The sequence below is a fragment of the Hemitrygon akajei genome, chromosome 9 (genome assembly GCF_048418815.1).
Source record: "Hemitrygon akajei chromosome 9, sHemAka1.3, whole genome shotgun sequence".
In the NCBI taxonomy this organism is placed as follows: domain Eukaryota; kingdom Metazoa; phylum Chordata; class Chondrichthyes; order Myliobatiformes; family Dasyatidae; genus Hemitrygon; species Hemitrygon akajei.
The window spans coordinates 47,239,288-47,265,244 of NC_133132.1; the positions used below are offsets into that span (position 1 = coordinate 47,239,288).

The 25,957-nt window shown below is 42.2% G+C and overlaps 1 protein-coding gene across 3 annotated transcripts in view; it reads right to left on the reverse strand.

Moving 5' to 3' along the window:
• slc22a16 (solute carrier family 22 member 16) overlaps positions 1–25,957 on the reverse strand; it is a 117,437-nt gene that overhangs the window by 10,520 nt on the left and 80,960 nt on the right. For all 3 annotated transcript variants that reach the window (XM_073055906.1, XM_073055909.1, XM_073055907.1), the window contains 3 exons: positions 14,147–14,274; positions 7,516–7,625; positions 3,446–3,545 (listed from right to left, as the gene is read on the reverse strand). In XM_073055906.1, the coding sequence (XP_072912007.1) occupies positions 3,446–3,545; positions 7,516–7,625; positions 14,147–14,274 (338 nt within the window). The remainder of the gene's footprint in view (positions 1–3,445; positions 3,546–7,515; positions 7,626–14,146; positions 14,275–25,957) is intronic.

Genomic DNA, 25,957 nt, shown 5'->3' on the forward strand with positions numbered 1-25,957 from the left:
TTAAACAGAGCTAGCAGCTCTGAACTAGGCATCCATGAAATGATGTGGACTATTTACAACAGCAGAAATATTCACTATTATAATATGTAAACAAATTGACTGGCACATGCCTCATTCCACCATCATCATGGGAGATGCATCATCCTGGCTTAATGAGGGTGCAAGATGGAGACCAGCACTGGGAGATTAGATGACAGCCTGGTGAAGCTGCAGTACAGGACTCAGTGTGCTAAACAACAAAAACACTAAGCAATAAACAGAGACCTTATCATCACTATGTGCTGTGTCATATGACGTGAGCAATCATGGTCTTTGACAATGATTGTATCAATATTCTTCAGAGATCATCTGGCTGGCATCAATGGTTGCATAACCAGGGATTGTGATATGCACCAGCTACTCATACGACCATCCACCTTCTCCCATGGCCTCATGTGACCCTGATCAGGTGGGGGGGGGGGGGGGGGGGGGAGCTACGCAGCTGCTACACCTTGCCCAAAAGTGACTTGCAGTCTAGTGGAGGGAAGGAGCACCTTACACCTCCTTTGGTAGAAATGCATCTCCACCCCACCACCCAAAAGTTCAGTAATGTGAGCACAAAAATCTAGTACTGTATACAATACAAATGGAGATGCTGACTTTCCAACTAGACCTTCAACTGAGACCCTGTTCCATGGCGCATCTTAGAAGCAGTACAGTGAAGTTATCCTAACCATATTATCTCTTAACCGAAATATTATTTGGTCATCCTTACACTTTTTTTTATTGGCATGACCCTTGTGTGTGTGAATTGGCTACTATGATTGTACTTTATTGGCCATGAAGACTCTGGGACATTGTAAACAGAAAGGCACAAAATGCCAGCCTTCATCTACATGCTGAACTTATATGAGCGCCACAACTACATCTAGTCTTAACTGTTAATAGTCAGTAAAACAGCATCCAAGAAATCCCCATTCCTAGTGATGACGGAGTCCAGCATGTAAATGTTAAAGAGAAGGCTGAAGCATTTCTTACTCTGTTAATGCATTGAAAATGTTCATCTTGATTTATGGGGGAAAAGCCCATGTTCATAGAAAATGACCTAGTTATCACCAAATCTGTCTCAAAATGATGCTAGGTGTTATTGACAGTACAGTCAAGAAAGACTCTATCCCAAGCTATTTGTCTAAAATTGCTCAAAACCAGGCAGTCGTCTTCCACAGCTAATAGCCACAGGACTGCTATTTATTTACAAGTTTAGTAAATTGTATAAGCAAATTATAGAAGAATGAGGGACGACTGCACAAGCGTGTGGACGTCAGTGAGTTAGACCAGCGTGAAGAGTCTAAAATGAGACAGCTTTATAGAGTGGGCTACAGAGTAGAGGGAGTCAGAGTAGGAGGTCTTTGGCTCAACGGGGCTTTGGCAATAATGAGTTGAGACAAGGTAGGTTACCTATGAAGACTAGAAATGGAGTATGTCTGTGAGGCTGGTGTTCTGCACTGGGTTGTCTGATGTGGGAAGTCCGAGAGACTCCCAGCCACCTGGGTGGCCACATCTGCACCAGGTGCATCGAACTGCAGCTCTTTACAGACCAGGTTAGGGAACTGGAGCTGCAGCTCCATGACCTTCACTTGGTCAGGGAAAGTGAGGAGATGAGAGAGAGGAGCTATAGGCTCCACTGTCAAGTGTGATGTATGGTGTATGGAACCAGAGGAGACAGCAGAGATACTTAATGAATACTTTGCTTCAGCATTCACTACCGAAAAGGATCTTGGCAATTGTAGGGATGATGTATGGCGGATTGAAAAGCTTGAGTACATAGACATTAAGTAAGAGGATGTGCTAGAGCTTTTGGAAAGCATCAAGTTGGATAAGTCTCCAGGACCAGATGAGATGTACCCCAGGCTACTGTGGGAGGCAAGGGATGAGATTGCTGAGCCTCTGGCAATAATCTTTGCATCATCAATGAGGACAGGAGAAGTTCGGGAGGATTGGAGCATTGCAGATGTTGTTCCCTTATTCAAGAAAGGGAGTAGAGATAGCCCAGGAAATTATAGACCAGTGAGTCTTACTTCAGTGGTTGGTAAGTTGATGGAAAAGAACCTGAGAGGCAGGATTTATGAGCATTTGGAGAGGCATAGTATGATTAGGAATAGTCAGCATGGCTTTGTCAAAGGCAGGTAATGCCTTACGAGCCTGATTGAATTTCTGAGGATGTGACTAAACACATTGATAAAAGTAGAGCAGTAGATGTAGTATGTATGGATTTCAGCAAGGCATATTGAGAAAGTAAGGAGGCATGGGATCCAAGGGGACCTTGCTTTGTGGATCCAGAATTGGTTTGCCCACAGAAGGCAAAGAGAGGTCATATTCTGCATGGAGGTCGGTGACCAGTGGTGTGCCTCAGAGATCTGTTCTGAGATCCCTTCTCTTTGTGATGTCTCTAAATGACCTGGATGAGGAAGTAGAGGGATGGGTTAATAAATATGCTAACGACACAAAGGTTGGGGATGTTGTGGAGGGCTGTCAGAGGTTACAGCCGGATATCGACAGGATTCAAAACTGGGCTGAGAAGTGGCAGATGGAGTTCAACCCAGTTAAGTGTGAGGTGGTTCATTTTGGTAAGTCAAATATGACGACAAAATAGAGTATTAATGGTAAGACTCAGCAGTGTGGAGGATCAGAGGGATCTTGGGTTCCAAGTCCACAGGACACTCAAAGCTGCTGCACAGGTTGACTGTGTGGTTAAGAAAGCATATGGTCCATTGGGTATTGTTACAGCTGTATAGGATCCTGATCAGACCCACCTGGAGTACTGTGCTCAGTTCTGTTCACCTAACTACAGGAAGAATGTGGAAACTATAGAAAGGGTGCAGAGGAGATTTACAAGGATGTTGCCTGGATTGGGGAGCATGCCTTATGACAGTAGGTTGAGTGAACTCAGCCTTTTTTCCTTGGAGCGGCAGAGGATGAGAGATGATCTGATAGTGGTGTATAAGATGATGAGAGGCATTGATCGTGTGGACAGTCAGAGATTTTTTCCCAGGGCTGAAATGGATAACATGAGAGGGCACAGTTTTAAGGTGCTTGGAAGTAGGTACAGAGGAGATGTCAGCGGTAAGTTTTTTACTCAGTGAGTGGTGAGTGCATGGAATGGGCTGCCGAAAAACGGTGATGGAGGCGAATATAATAGGATTTTTTAAGAGACTCCTGGATAGGTACATGGAGCTTAGAAAATTAGAGGGCTATGGGTAACCTTGGCAATTTCTAAAGCAAGTACATGTTTGGCACAGCATTGTGGGCTGAAGGGCCTGTATTGAGCTGTAGGTTTTGTATGTTTCTATCTATATATTGGAATTTGAAATATTTGGGATAAAAATGAGGCCGGAGCTTTTGTGGGCCAAAATGCATACCGTCAATCTATTTCACATGTGCCAATATTTAAGTAAGGATGATTTACCTGTGGTAGGAAGATCCACACTGATGAAAGGAGAACACAAAAAGGGGCTACTGTACTTCCAACTCGGGCCATCATGCTCCCACTGCCAACAGCCAATGATCTAAAAAGAAACACTCTCACCATTACTCAATAGCTCTAATCCAGAATTAGTAAACAGAGCAGCATTTGGAAATTCAAGTGGGAGATTAATATAGACCCTGGAAGAATAAGATGCTAAATGTGCATGTTTGACATGGTTTTCTGGGAATTTGTCAACCGTCCAGCTAAGTTATGGCAAGGTAATTGGGAGAATCCAGCAAAAATTAGAAACCAATGTTCATTGCCATGTAAATTTTATTTCTAAATAATAGTTCAATAGTTCCATTTAATATCAGAAAACGTATACAATATACAACCTGAAATTCTTGCTCTTCACAGACATACACAATAACAGAAAAGTACCCCAAAGGATGAATGTCAGAACCTCAAAGCCCCCTACACACCACTGTTCTTTTACATGAAATAGCCATTGCTTGTAATGTCATCGTATATTTTGCATTTCTAATTGCCCCTGAGAAGATGCTGGTGAGCTCCTTTTGTAAAATGCTACAGATCTTCTGGTGAAGCATCTCCATAATACTGTTGGCTATGAAACACCAATGATACAATTTCAAGCCAACATGACGTTACAATGCTCCTGATTTGATTGCTGAACTGTCAATAAGAAACATGCAATGGCTACGGTACACGTGGACTTCCGAGTGGCATTTGATAAGGTGTCACATACACTCATTGGCCAGTTTTATACAGGTATACCTGTACACATGCTATTACTGCAAATATCTAATCAACCAATTACGTGGCAGCAATTGAATGCATAAAATAATACATGCATGGTTAAGAGGCTTAGTTCAAATATCCGAATGGGGAAGAAATTATCTAAGTGACTTTGACAGTGGTCATGCCAGACTGGGTATCTCAGAAACTGGTGATCTGGAATTTTCACATACAATGGTCTCTAGAGTTGACAGAGAATGGTGCAAGAAGCAAAATAAAATCCAGTGAGCAGCAGCTCTGTGGGCGGAAATGCTTAGTTAATGAGAGAGATCAGAGGAGAATGGCCAGGCTGGTTCAAGGTAACAGGAAGGTGACAGTAACTCAAGTTACCATGTTACAGCAGTGGTGTGCAGAAGAGCATCTGTGAATATACACCAGATTGAACCATGCAGTGGCTGGGCTACAGCAGCAGAACACCACAAACACACACTCAGTGGCCACTTTACTAGACACAGGAGGCATCTAAAAAAGTGGTCACTTAGTGTAATTGGCTTGATATTACGATTGAGGGCCATGGAATAACAGAGCTGTAGGAATCCTGAACAGAAAACTATTTAGATATATAGTGCGAAGTAGGCCTTCCCAGCCCCTCAAACCACACCGCCCCAGTAATCCCCGGCAAACCCAGGCAACTCTAACCTAATCACAGGACAACTTACAATGATCAATTAACCTTCCGATACGTCTTTGGACAGTGGGGGGAAGCTGGATCACCCAGGGAAAACACATGCATTCCACAGGGAGGGTGTATAGACTCCTTACAGAACGGTGACGGAATTGAACTTCAAACTCTGGAATGCCCCGAGCTGTAACAGCGTTGTGCTAACTGCTAGGCTACTATAGTGCCCTAATTCTGGACCTGCATTCTTTGGAGTTTAGGAAAATGATAGGTAGCCTTATTCAAACACTTAATATCTTAAAAGGCCTTGACAGGTTGATGCATGAGGGATAATCTCAAATTAGGGGGCATAGCTATAAGATAAGGGACTGGTCATTTACAACTGATGGATACAAAATGTCTTTTTCAGTGGTGTTGCAACCACAGTTCAAAGATGTATAGGCTTTCTGAATTATCCTAGGATTAGGTTAGAGCTAATCAGGGTTGTGGGGTTGCTGGGGCAGTGTGGCTCGAAGGCCAGAAGGGCCTACACTGCACTGTATCACCAAATAAATAGATTTCCCCCTTGCAGAGAGTGGCGAATCTTTGGTATTCACCACCCAGAATCTGGTGAGATGGATCATTATAATATCAATGTGGAGGTGTATAAATATTTGGAGACACAGAAGATACTGGTGCTGAAAACAGGAGCAAATAAATAAACAGTCATGCAGGAATGGGAGCAACCAACAGGCACATAGCAATGAAATACTATAGGTTTTCATTGATTGTCTTGTATTTCTTGGTTCTACTGTGAATGAGTGAATCTCAGGGTTGTATATGGTGACATATATGTCTTTGAACTTTGAATACTGATCTGTTCGTCCCAAAAGTTTGTTGGTTGAAGTACCAAAGTTGTCCTGTTCTCTTTTGAATAATGACATGGGATCTTTTATATCCAGTTGAAAATGTAGGTGGATCCCCTTTTCTGCATGACAACATTCTGAATAATGCACAATTCCCTGTGTTTTTTTCCCACTGGCATATCAATGTAGATTTTATGTTAATTGTAGAGTGAAACCATCTGATAGAGATGAATGTTGTCCTTCATCTAAAGCTGACATCTAGCTTTATGGATTGACAGCTAACCGTTTAGACTTAGCACAACAATGTCCGAAACTGAGGAACAAAGTATTTATTTATAATATTTTTTAAAAACATAGAAAATATTGCCAACATTTAGGACAAACAGCATCTTTTCTTAGGGGTGGGAGGTCACATTAATTTCTCATAGAATGCTGGTGGCTAATTTATAAACACAAGAGATTTTGCAGATAGAAACATAGAAAACCTACAGCACTTTACAGGCCCTTCGGCCCACAAGGTTGTGCTGAACCTGTCCTTATCCTAGAAATTACTAGACTTACCTATAGCCCTCTATTTTTCTAAGCTCCATGTACCTATCCAGATGTTGGATTCCTTAAGCAACAAACCCAAAATGCTGGAAGAACTCAGTAAGTCAGTGGCTAAGCGAAATGTTCTTGTGTGACTGGACTTATACAAGTAGAGAGAGGTTCTGGGACAATCATTGATCTCTGCTGGAGCAGGGAAATTACCGGTTTTATCCCAATGATTCCGGGAATGAAAGGGTTAATGTATGAGGAACATTTAATGGCTCTGGGCCTGTACTCGCTGGAGTTTAGAAGAATGAGCAGGAATCTCATTGAAACCAATCAAATATTGAGTGGATGTATGGAGAGGATGTTTCCTATAGTGGGTGAATCTAGAACCATAAGTTACAGCCTCAGAATAATAGGACATCCATTTAGAATAGAGAACAGGAGGAATTTCTTTACCAGAGGGTGGTGAATCTGTGGAATTCATTGCCTCACAGAGCTGTGAAGGCCAGGTTATTTGGTATATTGAAAGCAGAAAGTGATAGGTTCTAGGTCAGTAAGGCCATCAAAGGCTTACAAGGAGAAGGCAGGAGAATGGGGTTGAGAGGGATGATAAATCAGCCATGGTAGAATGGCAGAACAGACTTGATGGACCAAATGGCTTAATTCTGCTCCTATGTCTTATGGTCAAAAACATGGACATCAGGGAAAATGGTCTTGGGCTTATCTATCTTCCTTGTGAACAAATATCTTTCCAGTAGTAACTGTGCTTGAGATGATAAACATAGAGTGTAAAACAAAACTGCACCTTTTGACCTACTTTAAAAGCTTTAAGAAGGAGAAATATGAATGTAACATTTGGAATGCATATTTAAAGCGGAGGTTTATAGCTTCTTGGTTAGGCAGGATGTCAAAGATTACAGGAAGAAGGCAGAATAATGGGGTTCCCTGGATGGGTCAAGTGGCCTGATTCTGCTCCCATGCCTTCTGGTCTAATGATCTAATACAGAGTTAACCTTTCTTAGTCTAAGGGCCTTCAGAAATATATGCCTGATTCTGCAGGAATGTCTTAATCTTTACCCAAAACCAAGTTATACAATCCTTATTCCATGAGTGTTTTTTCTCTTTATTGTGGGTTACCAGACTAACAAATCTTCATTTAGTAGATTGTGTAATTTCATTCGAAACTCTTACAGTTTAACAGCTGAAAGCACATTTACCACAGTTACAATTTATCATCACATATTTCTTCCTCTTACCTTATTATAGTAGGGTACAGTTCAGCAGTGTACAGGTAAATCAGTCCAAATGCTACAGCGATTGCAAACTTTCCAATCATGCTGAGAGTGATAGACAGAGCCTCAATGTCCTAGCCAAACAGAAGAAAAAAATATTTATTCAGTGTCACTAATTTCAAAACTTTGGCAGCTTCCTCACTGGGTTTAAAAGATCCAAAACTCTTCAGGTTATTAAATATGACAATAGGAACTGAACAAATTATATATAATCTCACACTTAATCTGCTATTAGGGAATGAGACAGTGCAGCTGAGAAAAGTTTGTTTAGGGGAGCACTCTTCATCTAGAGATCATAATGTTATTAGTTTCAAAGTAAACATGCAAAAAAAAACATACAGTCCACGGGTTGAGATTCTAAATTGGAGTGAGGCCTATTTTGATAGATCAGTAAGGACCTGACAAAGTGTGGATTGGGACAGGCTGTTTCCTGGTAAAGGTGTACTTGGTAAGTGGGAGGGAGGCCTTCAAGAGTGAGATTTTGAGAGTGTAAAGCTTGTATGTGCCGCCAGAATAAGGTGTAGGGAACCTTGGTTTTCAAGAGATATTGAGGCCCTGGTTTTTTTTTTTTTTAAAAAGAGGTGCATAGCAGGTATAGGCAGGTGGGAACAAACAGGGTGCTTATGGAGGATAAGAAATGCAAGAGAACACTTAAGAAAGGAATTAGTGGGACTAAAAGAAGGCATGAGTTTGCCCTAGCTGACAAGGTGAAGGAGAATCCTAAGGGATTCTACAGATATGTTAAAAGCAAGGGACAAAATTGATCCTCTGGAAGATCAGAATGGTAATCCATGTATGAAGGAAATCTTAAATTTTTTTTTGCATCTGTATTTTCTCAGGAGACGGACACAGAGTCTACAGAAGAGAGACAGAACAGCAGCAACTTCATTGACTCTATACAGATTATAGAGGAGGAGGTGTGTGCTGTCCTGAGGCAAATTAGGGTGGATAAATCTCCAGGGCCTTACAGGGTGTTCCCTCAGACCCTGTGGAAAGCAAGTGAAGAAATTGCCAGGGGCCTAGCAGAGCTATTTAAATCATCATTAGCAACAGGTGAGGTACCAGAGGGTTGGAGAATAGCCAATGTTGTTCTGCTGTTTATGAAAGACTCTAAAAGTAAACCAGGAAATTATAAACCGGTGAGCCTGACATCAGTAGTGGGAAGCTACTGGAAGGTATTCTGAGGGACCCCATATATACAGTATGTATTAGGATACACACAGACTGATTAAAAACAGTCAGCATGGCTTCATGCATGATAGGTCATGTCTAACCAATCTTAAAGTTTTTCAAGGAAATTACCAGGAAAGTTGATGACGGCAAGGCAGTGGATGTTGTCTATGTGGTCTTTAGTAAGGCATTTGCCAAGGTCCCACATGGGAGGTTAGTAAGAAGGTTCAGTCACTCAGATTAGACATTGGCTGTGTGGGAGAAGCCAGAGAGTGGTAGTAGAGTGTTGTCTCTCTGACTGGAGGCCTGTGACTAGTGGTGTGCTGCAGAGATCGGTGCTGCGTTTGCTGACGTTTGTCATCTGCATGCTGTTGATGTCCCACTGCAGCCTACAACAACCCTCCACACTGTCCACCACTCTACTAACCTTCATGTCATCTGCAAACTTACTAACCCACTTCCACTTCCTCATACAAGTCATTCATTAAGATCACAAAGAGCAGGTCCTGATGAAATACCACAGGTCACTGATCTCCAGGCAGAATACACTCCATCTACAATCACCCGCTACCTTCTATAGGCAAGCCAATTCTGTATCCACTTAACTGGATCCCATGCCTTCTGACATTCTAAACGAGCCTACCATGGGGAACTTTATCAAACACCAAATCCACTGTTCTTCCTTCCCCAATATTCTTTGCCACATCCTCAAACACTTCAATCAGGTTCTTGAGGTATGACATGCCTCTCACAAAGCCATGCTGACTATCCCAAATCATACTATGCTTCTCCAAATGCTCATAGGTCTTGTCTCTAAGAATCGTCTGTAATAATTTGCCCACCACTGAAGTAAGACTCACTGATCTATAATTATCAGGATTATTCCTACTTCCTTTCTTAAACAAAGGAATAATAATTGCCACCCTCCAATCAGCTGGTACTACTTCTGTGGCCAGTGAGGACACAAAGATCATTGCCAAAGTCACAGTAATCTCTTCACTTGTTTCCCATAGTAACCTGTGATACATCCCGTCTGGCAAATCTGGATTTATCTATCCTAACATTTTTCAAAAGTTCCAGCACATTCTCTTTCTTAACATTGACATGCTCAAGCATATCAGCCTGATTTACATCAAAGTCCCTCTCTAAGAAAAGTAAAGGTGGGAGAGTATGTTTCATGCTGAACAATGCTTGGTGCGATCCAGGTAGCGCACACACCCTCAAATCCTTTTGCTCCCCGGATCTGGAGAACCTTATGCTGTTATGTCGACCTTTCTGGCTGCCTAGAGAATTCACGTCTGTTATTATTACAGCTGTGTACATCCCGCCACAGGCCAATACCAACCTGGCTCTCAATGAACTTTGTGAAACCATTAACATCCATGAAACCACACATCCAGAGGCTTATTCATCATCACTGGAGAACTCTAACCAAGTGTCGCTGACCACAGCTTCCCCAAAGATCTGTCAACACAGCAAGGTGAGCACACGGGGAGGAAGCATACTCGACCACTGCTACTCTCCCTTCCGCAACACCTACGTAGCAATTCTCCACCCTCTGTTTGGAAAGTCTGACTATTCCTCCATCTTGCTCCTACCCATCTACAGGGAGAAACTGAAACAGGAAGTGGCCATAGTGAAAACTATCCACTGCTGGTCTAACCTATCAGACCCACTGTTACGAGACTACTTTGTTCATGCCATCTGGGAAGTATTTCGAGCTAAGAACCTCTCCACATACACAGAGGTGGACACAAGCTTCATTCGGAAGTGCACTGAAGGCATTGCTCCTCAAAAATCAGTCTGGGTCTACCCAAACCAGAAGCCTTGGATACATAGTTCAGTGTGTGTTGCTCTCAGCGTAAGGGATAAAGCCTTCGCCTCCAAAGTCCAACAGGAGCTCAAGAGATGCCACTATGATTTACGTAGAGCCATCAAGCTAGCAAAACGGCAACACAGGGACAAAATCCAGTCACAACTCTGTGACAATGACACACATAGCGTATAGCAAGGACTGCACACTATTGCAGAATTCAAGAGGAAACGCAGCAGTACAGCCAACATTACCACCTCGCTCCCGGATGAGCTGTTTTTTTTTAACGCTCGATTTGAGGTTGATAGGACTGAACCCTGGAGGAGAGCTGCTGACGAGACCTGCTCCTTGGTCATCTCCGAGGCTGAGGTACATAGAACAATCCCATGTGTCAACTGCCACAAGACAGTGGGATCAGATGGCACCCCAGGGTGCATCCTCAAAGTGTGTGCTGAACTGCTGGCTGGTGTGTTTACAGATATTTTTAACTTCTCCCTCTCCCAGCATGTAGTGCCCTCCTGTTTCAAATCGTCCATCATTGTCCCTGTACCTAAGAAAACCAAGGTAGCATGCCTGAACAATTGGCGCCCTGTCGCACTCACCTCCATTATAAGCAAATACTCTGAGATGCTGGTTAAAGACTACATCTGCAGTCTGCTTCCACCCACACTGGACCCCCTCCAATTCACCTACTGATGGAACCTGTCTACCAATGACATCATAGCCACTGCACTACACACTGTCCTCACTACCTGGAGATGAAGGATGCATACGTTAGTATGATGTACCTGGACTACAGTTCAGCATTCAACACCATAACTCCCTCCAGACTTGATGGGAGGCTTAGAGACCTCAGCCTACAGCCCACCTTGTGCAGCCAGATCCTAGACTTCCTATCAGATCGCCAACAAGTGGTAAGGATGGGCTCCCTCACCTCTGCCCCTCAACACAGGTGTCCCCAATGGTTGTGTTCTGAGTCCCCTTCTCTACTTCCTTTACACCCACGACTGTACTGTCACACACAGCTCCAATCTGCTGATCAAATTCACAGATGACACGACTTTGATGGGCCTTATTTCTCGTGGTGATGAGACAGGCTACAGAGGAGAGGCTGACACCCTGACACAGTGGTACCAGGATAACAACCTCTCCCTCAATATCCAAAAAACAACAGAACTGATCATGGATTACAGGAGGAACGGAGACAGGCTTCCACAATCAACCTCAATGGGTCTGCAATTGAAAGGGTGAGTAGTTTCAAGTTCCTTGACTGTAAACACCGGCTTTTTGGCAAAAAAAAACGCAACAGTGTTTCTTTCACCTCAGGCGACTGAAGATGTTTGGCATAGGCCCCCAAACCCTCAAGACCTACAGGGGCACCATTGAGAGCAGCCTGACTGGCTGTATCACCACTTGGTACAGGAACTGCATCAACCTTGATCGCTGGGCACTGCAAAGAGTGGTATGGACAGCCCAGCACATCTGTGGATAAGAACTTCCCTCCACTGAGGACACTTACAGCAGCAGGTGCAGACAGAAGGCCTGGAAGATCATTGGGGCACCAGTCACCCCAACCTTAAATTGTTTCAGCTGCTACCGCAGCATTAAAGCCAGGGCCAACAGGCTACGGGACAGCTTCTTTCCACAAGCCATCAGATGTATAAATTCACATGTCTGTACATTGCAGCGGAGTCATAACACAAAGATTTTTACTCCCTCACGTTGTGGGATGGATGTAAGATTTAAATAAATTCTAAATCCTCTTACTGGTGAATATTGAAGTAAAGTATTTATTGAGAACCTTCCTCATCTTCTTTGACTCAAGGTGGACGATTCCTATACTATTCCTCATTAGTCCTACCTTCACTCTTGCCATCCTCCTGTTCTTCACTTATGTGTACACTGCCTGGTGGTTTTCCTTAATCCTGCTTGCCAAGGCCTGTTTGTGCCCCCTTCTAGCTTTCCTAAGCCCATTCTTCACCTTGTTCCTGGCTATCTTGTAACTCTCCAGAGCTCTGCCTGATCCTTGCTTCCTAAACCTTAAGTAAGCTTCTTTTTCCCTCTTGACAAGATGTTCTACATCTCTTGTCAACCATGACTTCATCCTACCATTCTTTCCCTGCCTCAATGGGACAAACCTATCCAGAATCACATGCAAGTGCCCCCAAACAACATCCACGGTGCATTTTCCTGAGTATTAGTTCCCAATTTCTGCCCTCAGGTTCCTGCCTAATGGTATTATAATTCCCCCTCCCTTGATTAAATACTTTCCCATTCTTTCTGCTCCTCTATTTGTCCAAAACAGAGTTGGAGTTTCATGCAGGTAGGATGAACGTGGTCTGATGCCCTCCCTGGTTTCATGAATCAGTGAGACCAGAGTTCAAGGCTTAGTGTTCAGGGGTCCCGTCATCAGTGAGTCCAGAGTTTGAGGTTTGTTGTTCGGTAATAGGCAGGTCCTGGGCTCAAGGCCAAGGACCAAGGATTGAATTGGAAATCCAGAAACTGAGGCCCACTGGCCAAAACCTTGGGTCTGCAAGTCCTCCAGGGTAGTCTAAGGCCCAATGTCTGCATTTCCAAGTTCAAATCTGAGTCCACTGGATGCTGGAGGCCGAAGAAGACAATCTGATTGGGATTTAGAGGACTGTGTATGTGCACGGGTGGAGGGAGGAATGAAGCGCCTTTTGTTGTGGTTGTTTTGGTGCTTCATATGTCCTGTTTTGTTGTATTCTGTGTTGTACTGGCCAGCATTCAGGGCATGCTACTTTGGTACTGGAACATGTGGCAATACTTGTGGGCTGCCTCTAGTGGTTATTGGTTGTAAATACAAATGGAACATTTCACTGTGTTTCCATGTACAAGTGATTCACAAACTTGAATCCTGAAATCCTATCTTAACATCCCTTTGCTTAGCATTACAAATGGACTATTTACTGCATATTCTATCTATTTTCCCTATTTAAAAAGCAATAAGATAAAGTACTCTCCAAAGGCCTTAGGTACATTTTTTTAAATTTTTTTTTAAAAATGAGAGTCAGAAGATCTGCTGATCACCGAACAACAAGCCTCAAACTCTGGACTCACTGATGATGGGATACTTTTGCACACTGAAATAATTTAATGTATTGCACTGTACTGCCGCTGAAAGAGAAAACAAATTCTCTGACATTTGTGAGTGATGATAAACTTGATTTGATATGGTTCTCTATTGTGAACTGAGAGTGAGAAGGGGGACGAAGCGGGAAGCAGAAGAGAGACATTCTGTAATGATCAATTGATCAATAAACCAATTGCTTGGAATCAAATGACCATGTCTGGTGTCTCAGGACTAGGTGTGTCTACACTCATGCCACTCCACCTTCACCATTCCAACATCCTTTGCTCCCGCCAGATTTACAAATTCGTTCTCCGCTCCACATTGACAAATATAGTACTGTGCAAAACTCTTAGGCACTCTAGCTATATGAGTGTGTGTAAGACGTATGCACAGTATTGTAGAAAATTTTGTATGTGAAACTTATTCAAAATTGATCTATCATTAATTTTAGGTTAATAAAAAAACAGACACATTTGAAATCCAGAGTAGCTTTCGAGGAAAATAAAATTGAGTGTTACCTGAGGAATGACCATGCTGAGAACACAGGTAATGCCAGTCAGGAAGAGGGATGGTGCCAGTGTATTTCTTCTTCCCAGTCTGTCCATCACAATACAGGCAACAATATAGGAAGGAATTTCCACTGCACCTATTAATGGAACAATGTTTTAAATAGCGCATTAGACACATGAATACAAAGATAGTTAAAAATAGAAATTGCTTAAAATGATGCACTAATTTCATTTCAAAAGACAAATTTGCCTTCTCCCCCACCATCTTGATCTGCCACTTCCACAAGTACATGACACTCTGAGATAGATTGTTCATTGTGGGAAGACTCAGGGCCCTATGGAACACTGAGAGAATCACAGACAAATACCCATGTCAAGTGATTGCTTAGTTTTAAAATATTTAGTTATATTAATTCATCAGCTATGATCAAGTAAATATTTTACTGCTAAAATATATTTGGGTATTAAGGATAAAAAGTAATTTGTTATATGCTGTTACGAACCCCGTAACTGGGTGTCTTACCAGCAAAGATAGGAGTATCCGTTGAAGTCTGATGATACTATTTTTAACAGTATTTATTAGTAAAAATACACAAAAATAATATAATTGCAAATATACAGATAATATACGTCATCAATACTAAACCTAAAAGTGCGGGTATAATAATAATCAATAAAAAATAAGCTCTATCGCTGTCTAGGGGATAATGAATTGTCCAATGGAAATATAAAGTTCCGTTCAGTTCACGCAGGCTGCAGTAGTTGTTGATCATTGTGTTGCAAGTGTGTGTGTGTGTGTGTGTGTGTGTGTGTGTGTGTGTGTGTGTGTGTGTGTGTGTGTGTGTGTGTGTGTGAGAGTGAGTGAGTGAGAGAGAGAGAGAGAGAGAGAGAGAGAGAGAGAGAGAGAGAGAGAGACTTGCTGACTTTCATTTTACGATCTTGATCCATCTCCATCCTTTAGCTAGACCGTTCCGTGGTGGACTCGTCACCCAGGCAAGGGTGGACACACACACAAGCCCCCACCAGTCTCGTAGCGTCTCTCCTGGTGCGTCTGAGGGGTGTTCCCCAGACCCTCACTTTTATCCCCACTCACGGGGTCTCAGGTGTCAATCAGGTTGGGATGATGCAATCCCTCAACCAGACCACTCTGGTTGCCCCCTGAGGGGTTTCAATGAATAGAACAGTACTCAATACACAATTCCTTCTTCAAGAGACAATAGCAGTAATCTCTCTCTTTGTCAATAGGAGACATTCCACCTTTGTGTATCCCTGTGTTGTCTCTCTCTCATTACTGACATGCTGTGTATCTCTCTCATTTCCTGGGTATCAGACCCGAAATAATAGCGATTTTGCGATTCTCAAAAAGGGGGGGGGCGATTTTGCACCCTTCTGCCCATCAGAGTTGCTCCTCATTCGTAACAATGCCAAAAGAAATAATCTTTGTGTATACTTGTGTACTTTTTAAAGTTCTCAAGGTAGCTGTAAAGTTAAAATGCAATTCTGATTAAGGATATACATCAGTTCTGGAACAGTTATTACCTCTCAACCAAAGGGATAACTTCACTCGCCCCATCATTGAAATGTTCCCACAACCAATGGGCTCACTTTCAAGAGGGCTTCATATTATGTAGTTATTGCTTGTTTATTAATCTATTGATTTATTCATTCATTCATTCTTTCTTTTTGTAATTGCACAGTCTGTACCGTTTTGCACACGCTGGGTTGTACATTAGTTGGTGCTGCCTTTCATTATGGTTATTGGATTTATTGAGTATTCCCGCAAGAAAATTAATCTCAGGGCTGTATATGGTGAAATAAATGTACTTTGATAATAAATTTACTTTGACTTTGACCAAGACGTAAGCAACCTTCTTTACACACGTTGTTTCATAAGCTACATATTTCAATTATTTTGTTGAAGGCATCTTGATTGCTTAAGTAAGCAAGGCCATTCCAATCACATCACATTTGCAAGAAAAGCATACAATGAAAGAGAATATTGTTGCGTATGTTCAGAACTAAGTCTGAATTACAAATCTGTACTAACTGTTTTTGCCAAGCTTGTATTGATTCCACAGTTGGAGTTCAGTGCCTTGTTTACTTTGTGCATTCATAAACATTCAAACTACTTCTCTGAAACTAAACTTTCCAGGGACTGTTTCCATCTATAAGAGGGATTTCCACAGGCTGGAAAAGAAAAGAAAGCTTTGTATTGCTCTGAGATCAGGAACCTGACCTCAGAGCGATTTTCAACAAGGGCCTGATTATATTTATTTCTGTTTTGGATTGGAGCTGCCAGAGTTTATTCTTCGCTGGAAAAGGTGGAAAATGGTATGCAGACATTAAAAGGGCACACAGATAACTAGGATGAAGAGGAGAAAGGACATATGCTGAAGAAAGTGTGTACGCATGGCATGTTCAGAAGTACATTCTTATCATCAACAAATCCTGCATTCCCTCCTCCCACAATTGTCAGCTTCCTGTGACATCATGGAGCTGAATCCAAACTGACCAACCACGTAAATACTATCACCAAAAGAGTTACTCAATAGCTAGATACTCTATAGTGGGAGACTCTCCCCCGACCCACAAAGCCGGGTACTAGATCAGTCAGGAGCATTATGAAATACTCTCCTTTTGTTTGGATGAGTGCAACTAGAACTCTCAAAACACTCAACACCATTCAAGACAAAGGAGTTCATTCAACTGATATCACAAACTAAATGTTGGACTCAGCAGGTAAGGCAGCATCTATGGAAAGGAATAAACTGTCAACGTTTTGGGCTGAGTCTCTTCATCACGACTGGAAAGGAAGGGAAAAGAAGCCAGAATGTGGAGGAGGGTGCAGGGGAAGGAGTACAAGTGAAGCCAGTTGAGGGAGAAGGTGAGTGGATAGGTGGGGTATGGGGGATGAAGTGAGAAGCGACCAAGTGAACTTGAGGGCAGGACAGAAGCTGTTGTCAAAGTTGATGAAATTGACAAGCTCCAGTGAAGTCATCAATGTGGCACCAAAAGAATTGGGGACATTACCAATGAAGGATCATTCAGCTGGTACCTCATCCACCATAGTAGACATTCGTACCAGCACACACTGGCTCTGGTGTCTGCCATTTACAAATGCACCCTCACCCAACAAGCCTGCTACCTCTACCATCAAGAACAACAAGGCCAACGTGCATGGGACTTGACTAACTGCTGGCCATCCTCTTCAACTTCACACCATCCTGGAAGAATATTAATGGTCATTCATTGCTGCTGGGTTTAAATCCTGGGACTTCCTACCCAACAACATCTGTGGAAGGACTTCAGTGGGGAAAAGTGGCAAAGGCAATTAGAGTTCGGCAATCGATGCTGGCCTTGCCAGCGAATCCAGGTCATAAAATAGTTAAAAGAAAGTCTTCGGAAGGGCTTGGCAGAAGATGTGTATGAAAGGGGTGCTTTCTCAGAAATATGCAGAGATTATTTTGAGTTAGTTGCTGTTGAGTACATACAATGACAGTTGCTCAAACAACCTGGAATTAATATAAAGAAACCCCTCGCTTCAGCAATCATATCAAAGTAAAGCTACCCAACCCTGCTACATATTGGGATCATTCATTTGTTCGTTATGTGCTGTGTCATATAACGTGGGTGATCATGGTCTTTCCATGACCAAGACTGTTCTTGGCAAATTTTTCTAGAGAAATGATTTGTCATTGCCTTCTTCTGGGCAGTGTCTTTACAAGACGGGTGACCCCAGCCATTATCAATCCTCTTCAGAGATTGTCTGCCTGGCGTCAGTGGTCACATAACCAGAGCTTGTGATATGCACCAGCTGCTCAGACGACCATCCACCACCTGCTCCCATAGCTTCATGTGGCCCTCATTGGGGTAGGGGGGAGGTGGTTAAGCAGGTGCTACACCTTGCCCAAGGGTGATCTGCAAGCTAGCAGAGGGAAGGAATGCCTTACAAGACCTTTGGTAGAGACATATCTCCACCCCGCCACCCCCATCAAGTAGAAAGGGAAAATAATTTTGGCTGTTGAAGCAGGGATGAGCACATGGTTTGCCCAGCTACTGAAGTCAACCAATTTGGCTTAATTTACTGCTTTCTATTTTATTCAGAAATATCTGACTTTTGTCTTCTACCCACATGACTGACCGATATAATTTCTGATGATCTTATGTTTACTAAGTATATCCATTGCTACATCTTCCCTTCTGGAGGCTGGCCAGATCTTGAGTTCAACCTCAATCTTCAGCCAAACTCAGCTCCCTTGCTCATAAATTCCTTTCATCAGTTACTCTTTGACTAAAGGTCACCCTGCAAGCAAGCAGTACAGGTAACCAACACGCCAACATTATTCAACACGATATAGGAATGCCACATCAGACCAGCACCAGCATGGCCTCTGTGTTAGATAGACCCAGTGAAGACACTCTTACCACCATCAGAACGTTACAAATTCAGGCCCACTCTAAGACAAACCAGGTTGACAAACATGAATAGCAGCGAAAGTTGTGAACTATTAAATATGTTATCTTTCAGGTGAGATATTAAACTGATTAAGTATTCGGGTGTTTGCAAACAGTGATTAAAGAAAGTGGCCAGTGGATGCAATATAGGCTGAGGGAGAGGCAGCAGAAGATAGTAATTTCTTTTCCAGATGTTTGTAGTAGAGATTTACCCTTCTGAGCCACCCATCACCAGACCCACCTACCTGGGATACTAATAAGACTTCACACCTTTTCGATATAGGGTATCATTTCAAAGTTTGCATGTGACATAAAGAAATTGAACAGATTTGTCAGTTAGGAGGAAAGTTAGGATCAGCTCATTAGCAAAATAATGGGAGGTGGTGTGACCATTACTGTCGAGCAGCGGTTGTTTGTCTCCAGATGTCACTTAGTTAGGAATACCAAATCCCAGTATTGTGGAGGCACTGATTAGCCTTGGCATAACTTTTGATCAAGTTTAGCACTAGGGAAACCGAGTAAAATTGAAATCAAAGGGAATCTGGGGGAAAACTCTACCAACACAAAGCAAGATGGCCATGAATGTTGAAAGCTGACCACATTAGCCCAAGCATTTTGCTGCAGGAATTGTTTGGGAAAGTCTCTTATCTCTCCTGGGTTGAAAATCCAGATCTTTGCAGAAATAGCTTTTCTATACACAATCTGTACCGGTTCAACAGAGTGGCTCACTCATAGCAATTCTATTACAATTTTAACAGTCAATTAAATGATGGCCTAGCCATTAGTATGGTTTCTGAGGGAAGAATAACATAATGCAAATCAAATACTACATGCTGAAGGCAGTTATAGTTTCATTCAGAATCAGATTTAATGTCACCGGCATATGTCATGAAATTTGTTGTTATGCAGCTGCAGTACATTGTAATGCAGAATAAAAACTGTAAATTACAGTAAATATATATATTTACAAAATTAAGGTAAATAAATAGTGCAAAAAGAAAAGAAAAATAGTGAGGCAGGATTCATGGATTCAATGTCCATTCAGAAATCAGATGGCAGAGGGGAAGAAGCTATTTCTGAATCGAGTGTGTGTCTTCAGGCTCCTGTACCTCCCTCCTGATGGTAGTAATGGGAATAGGATATGCCCTGGAGGATGGGAGTCCTTTATGATAAATGCTGCCTTCTTAAGGCATTGCTCCATGTTTCTGTTGACAGAGTACTGACATTTGTGAGTGTGAGCTCAGATCTATTGATAGGTTCTTTTTTGTACCACGTGTCCCTGTGTGGATTACAGCATAATAAGATTTGTGGAGGAGACCATTTGAGGGAGACACATACTGCTGGGAGTATTTGAAGTGTAACATTGGAAGAGCAGTTACGTATGTTCTGTTCTTAGCTAGATTGGAATACAATATGACCATTCGCAGGCAGATGGTGGGTAATGGACAAATAGCAAGTTGTTGATGCATCAGGACACATGGAGATAAATTATCAAACTGAGTAAGCTTCAAATGTTTAATACTTTATTAGCAACAAGACTGATGCCAGTTTAAGACTCAGGCTGTCAGAGGGATCTTGACAAAATTGAAGCTTTCTTGCTACAATGGCATGGTACTGTAGTGGTTAACACAATGCTTTACAGAACCAGTGGCCTGGGTTCAATTCCCACTGCTGTCTGTAAGGCAAACGTACATTCTCTCCATGACCGTGTGGGTTTTCTCCGGGTGCTCCAGTTTTCTCCCACAGTCCAAAGATGCACCAGTTGGTAGGTTAACTGGTCATTTTAAATTGTCCCATGATTAGGCTCGGGTTAAATTGGGGTTTGCTGGGCTTGAAGGACTAGAAGGGCCTATTCTGCATGTTATCTCAATAAAAAAAACTGCCTTCCATTTCAAAACACATTACCTTTCATAGCTATGCAGTCAAAGAGGGAAGAAGCCCAGCTGAAAAATTATCTATTCAGGCAAAACCTAGAATGAACACTCTTAATTAATAGTGTTATCCATCTTTCTTTATTCATGCTTTAAATTTGGAAACAAACACCTGGCAAATTCTCTAATCCATCCTCAAATGAAATTATTGTTTATACTGAAAGGTAAGGGTGATCAATTAACATTCTGCTTAGATAAATACGAGTTGACAGTTTTTAATTACTGCCAGTTTAGTCACATAATTAAACAAATGGCTTTGCTTTCACAACAGAGACAGAAATTATAGTAGAAGGGTTGTTCAAATTATAAACAGGTTTCTAGTAATGCAAAAATCTTTAAACTGTTAAATAAAATTTAACATCTAGAAAGCTTTTGAGAATGATGCCTAGCAAGTAGAGAACAGTATAATCAAATGGTGGCTAATGACTCAAGACAGTTTCTTGAGGAATGTCTGTGTAACTCAGGTGAAATCCCACACAGTGGTTTTGAATTCTAATACCTTCCTGACTAGATAAAGAGTTGGATAAGTAATGAACTGCTGTAATGAACTAACAGATGGTCCACTTCTTTGTAATGAAGTGAATAATCACAGCAATAAAGCTATGTCATATTAGCCAATTAGAACTTCTTTCAATAAAAACTAGAGAATTGATTAGACATCTTTGTACTATGCCAACGTTCCAGCTCTGCACTAATGCATATTTTTTTTTTAAAATTGATGGAATAACAGTGGAATACATCCACAAAAGGTACTCTCCTAGTTGATGTAGGCAATAAGTACTTCTTTCCCATAACGATTTCAGGAACGTTTAGCCATACAAGTTTACAATTCCTGGTTCTTAAGCGAGTCTTTTGTTTGACAGAGATGCCATGCACAATAAACCAAGGAAATCTGTCAGCATCAACCTCTTTTCCTTAACATTAGACCATGTTTAGAAAGGTCCTTGGACTAAAGGTTTTTTTTTTTAAGATTGGCTTCATATGTACATATAAATATCAAAGTATACAGTGAATGTGTCATTTACGTCAAGTCAAACCAGCGAGGATTGTGCTGAGCAGCCCACAAGTGTCACCACGCTTCTGGTGCCAACATAGCATGCCCACAGCTCACTATCTCTAATTGTACGTCTTGGGACTGTGGGAGGAAACCCACACAGTCACAGGGAGAATGAAGACTTCTAATACGCAGTGGCAGCAACTGAACTCCAATCAGTGATGTAGTGACCTTTACACTACCTAATAAGAAACCCACATCATCTAAAAAATTAAGTAGAATGTGGAAAATTTAGTTGGTCAAGTCATACAGCATGGAAATGGGCCTTTCAGCCCATCTGGACTATGTTAACCAAGATGCCCATATACTCTTGACCCATCTGCCTACATATGGGCCCAATTTCCTCAAAACTTTTCCTAACCATTTACCTGGTAAATGGTTTTAAATGTTGTTATTATACCTACCTCAACTGGTTTCTCTGGCAGCTTATTCCATATACTCACTATCCCCTATGTGACAACATTGCCCCTCAGGTCCCTTTTAGATCTTTCGCCTCTTACTTTAAACTGATCGCCTGTAGGTTTTGGTTCTTATTCCCTGGGGAAAATGTAAAGTGACAGATACATAGTTCCATATTTTTCCTTCCAAGATTATGCTTGCTAAAAATGGCTCAGTTTGCAAAAAGGAATTTAGCTTATCATCAACGGATCGTCTTAGATGCCAAGTGCGACAAATTATCAGTATCAGTGGCACAAAGTGAGATCAGCAGTGTTATTACAGGATATTTTTGTGACAGAGTTTTGAGTAGGGAAAAAAATAAGGAAATATATTCAATGCACTCTATGCATGATGGAACCATTCAGTGAATCTCTTCAGTTATTGAATCTACAAATGTTTACAGGTTTTCCTAACAGTAAGCATAATGAGTCTGAAGAATATCTTTCATTGTATTCTGTATTCTTCATCCAAGACGAATTGTGCTTTTTATTATGATGTTTCCAAATCAGATTTCTCAATCTGGTTAATATGATCTACGGACACCATTAGCTTCTTCACATTTTCTTAAACTATATTCTGGTTATTTCATGAAATTTCTCAGATTCCAATGCATGTAGCTTAATAGCATTTAGCTTTCACAACAGAAGGTCAAGATAAACACTAAAAGCCACTTACCACCTACCATAAATTTCTAGGACATGTACTGTGGAAAGGAGAAGCTCGAACATCTTGCAGTGATTGATGGAAGAAAAATTTGCGGTTGACAGCGCATGACATTCATGAGTTATATCAAGGCAAAAGTTTGGAAGAGCTTATTAGAACTTCTCCAATTAAAGATAGATAGAAGATCATGTTCACGCAAGTGATATGACATGGCACATGGTAATGCTGATAAACAGTATAATCAAAACCATTGACGCAGCTGATTTAGGAACATTCTAAAGAGACTGACATTGGCTTGAACTTTTTCTGTGGGTTTTCTGGCATTAGCTGACTAGCAATCTCCATAGCCTGTTTTGAGAAGTTCTAAAAGATTTATTATCACCTATTGAATATCATATTCAATAGCACACTTCTGTTTTAAGAGTAGCAGGCATTACTGGTTGAATTTCTCGCACTACCAGCTCAAGTTCTCACAGTTCTGATCTTTGGAAATAGCCGTTATATGGCCATGTTATAATACAGGCAGCAAACTGCCTACATGTTTGGGTCCTGTTGATCAGAAATAAACCCGTAAGACCTTAAGATATAGGAGCAGAATTTTTTTTGGTGCATGGTCAGCTCTGTCTTTTCAGCATGGCTGACCAATTTTTCCTCTCACCCCAATCCCCTGCCTCTCCCCATATCCCTTCATGCACAAATTCATCTTAAATGTAACCAATGACTTGGCCTCCACAACCGCCTGTGGCAACGCATTCCACAGATTCATCGCTCTCTGGCTAAGTAATTCCACCTCATCTCCCTTCCAAAAGGACGTCCCTCTATTCTGAGGCTGTGTCCTCTGGTGCTGGACTCTCCAACCATACGAAACATCCCCTCCACATCCACTCTGTCGAGGTCTTTCAACATTCGATAGTTTTCAATAAGGTCACCCCTCATTGAAACATGTACTGCAGTAAGTCAGTGGCAGAATCTTTCTGGGGAAGTAGAGAGCAGCTGAAACTGCATGCAGGACACTTCCTCACATGAAGGTACCAGAATCTACTCCATTCTTCTATTACCCACCAAGTTCGATTTCCATTTTACCCAATGTCAGATCTGTTCTCATCCAATTAACCAATTTTTAGTTTAGAATAATCCATGCCATTTTCCATTGCTGCTTTAGAATTAATGATAATATAATTATTACTACCTTGATGTTTCCTCTCCAATATCTGCACCATTTGAACCGGCACTTTTCCTAAAAACAAACAACAGCAACGCTGCTTTCTCTGTTAAAGGACCAGAAACACGCTGACAAATATCGATTAAAAACTCTACCCCCTCTTTACCAGCTTAAGTCTATATTGAATAGATGGAGGGGCACAGTAGTGTCGTGGTTAGCACAGCGTTTTACAGTAGAGACTACCCGTGTTCAATTCATGTTGCTGCCTGTAAGGAGTTCGTACGTTTTCCCCGTGACCGTGCGGCTTTCCACCAGGTGCTCCAGTTTCCTCCCACAGTCCAAAGATGTACTGGTTGGTAGGTTAATTGGTGATTGTAAATTGTCCCATGGTTGGGGCTAGGATGAAATCAGGGGATTTCTTGGTGTTGCAGCTGGAAAGGCTGGAGCATTTGACAAGGTCTGGCATAATTCAGATTCAGATTCAGTTTATTGTCATTTAGAAACCACAAACACAAAGCAGTTAGAAAATGAGACAATGTTCCTCCAGAATGATATCACAAAAGCATATGACAAAACAGGCTACACCAGAAAATCCACATAACTTTTGGCAATCCCCAGAGAGGCTGCTGCGTATTAATATCACACTACCATCTTAGCGTGTTCCCCTGAAAGGAGCTCCGAATCCACCAGACAAAACAAGACCAAAAACTAAAGCTATAAGACCTACACAAAACCACTTAGTTACAACAGTGCAAACAATAGCATAACTGATAAAAAAACAGACCATGGGCACAATAAAAATAGTCCAAAGATGTTAAAAGACTATAAGTTCAAAGGAAACCACCACACAGTTTCCACAAGTCCTCAGGGTCTCGACTGACTCATCATCCCACGCAGGCGGCAGAAGGGAATACCCCCGCTATGGACTTCCATGGCGCCGCCTGACTCAGCCTCGCAGACGCAGCACACAGTGAAAGCGACCTGACCACAGCGGATTCTGAGTTTATCGAACCTCCAACCATCCCCTCCGACACAGCTTCTCCGAGCACCATCCTCTGCCGAGCTTATTAAGACGCCCCCGCCAACGGCCATCGGCGATGCAACCCTGAGGACTGGGGGCCTGTTCTTCCCAGCAGAGACCCGGACCTCACAGCAGCATCAGCAACAAAGAAGGTCTTCCTGAAGATTTCCAGATGTTCCTCCGTGCTCCCACGTCCATTTTCAACCGATTATGATTGCGCACGGCACCCCGCTTCACAAATAACAGATAATTAGATAATGGTGATGGCTGCTGCAAGCTGCGCCATCTTGGACTCTGTGTTAAGCTGAGATCCAAAGGAATATCTGGAAAGCTGCTTAAATGGCTGCAGAGCCACCTTCATGGACGGACCATCAAAGTTGTTATCACTGGTCAGGCTTCTGATTCTTCAACCATCAATGCATCTGTACCACAGGGTTCAAAACTTGGGCCATTTCTGTTTTCCATCTTTATTGACGACTTGGTTGACGCATGCAGTAACGAGCTATACCTGTACGCTGATGACTCCACACTATTTGCAGCAATTAGAGCAGGAGAGAGTAATACAGTGGCAGCAGGCCTGAATAGGGATCTTGACAGGATGAAAGCCTGGGCAGACGACTGGAATGTCACTTTTGAGCTTACTCAGTGCAAGGCGATGGTGATGTCTAGGAAGAGGAATCCATCTACCCCCGACCTGTATTTTGGGAACTGCAAGCTGGATTTAAAGAAGGAGCTAGTAATCCTTGGTGTTAATATTGGGAGCAAGTTGGTGTGGGATAAACACCTTTCCACTGTTTCAAACAAGGCTGGACAAAGGCTTGGAGCTCTGCAGAAAGTAGCATCCAAACCAGACAAAGAGGGCAGAGCCACGGTTTACAAAGCCCAGGTACGAAGTATCATGGAGTATGCCTGCTTATCATGGACGGATGCCTCACAGAGCGTCCTCAGCCAGCTTGATTCCATTCAACGAAAGGCTCTCAGGATTATAGGTGTAGATGAAGCCACAGCTCTTGAGAAGCTAGCGATCAGTAGCTTACACAACAGACGACAGGTTGCTGCAGCTACTGCGCTATACAAAATGCAGACCAGCCACAGC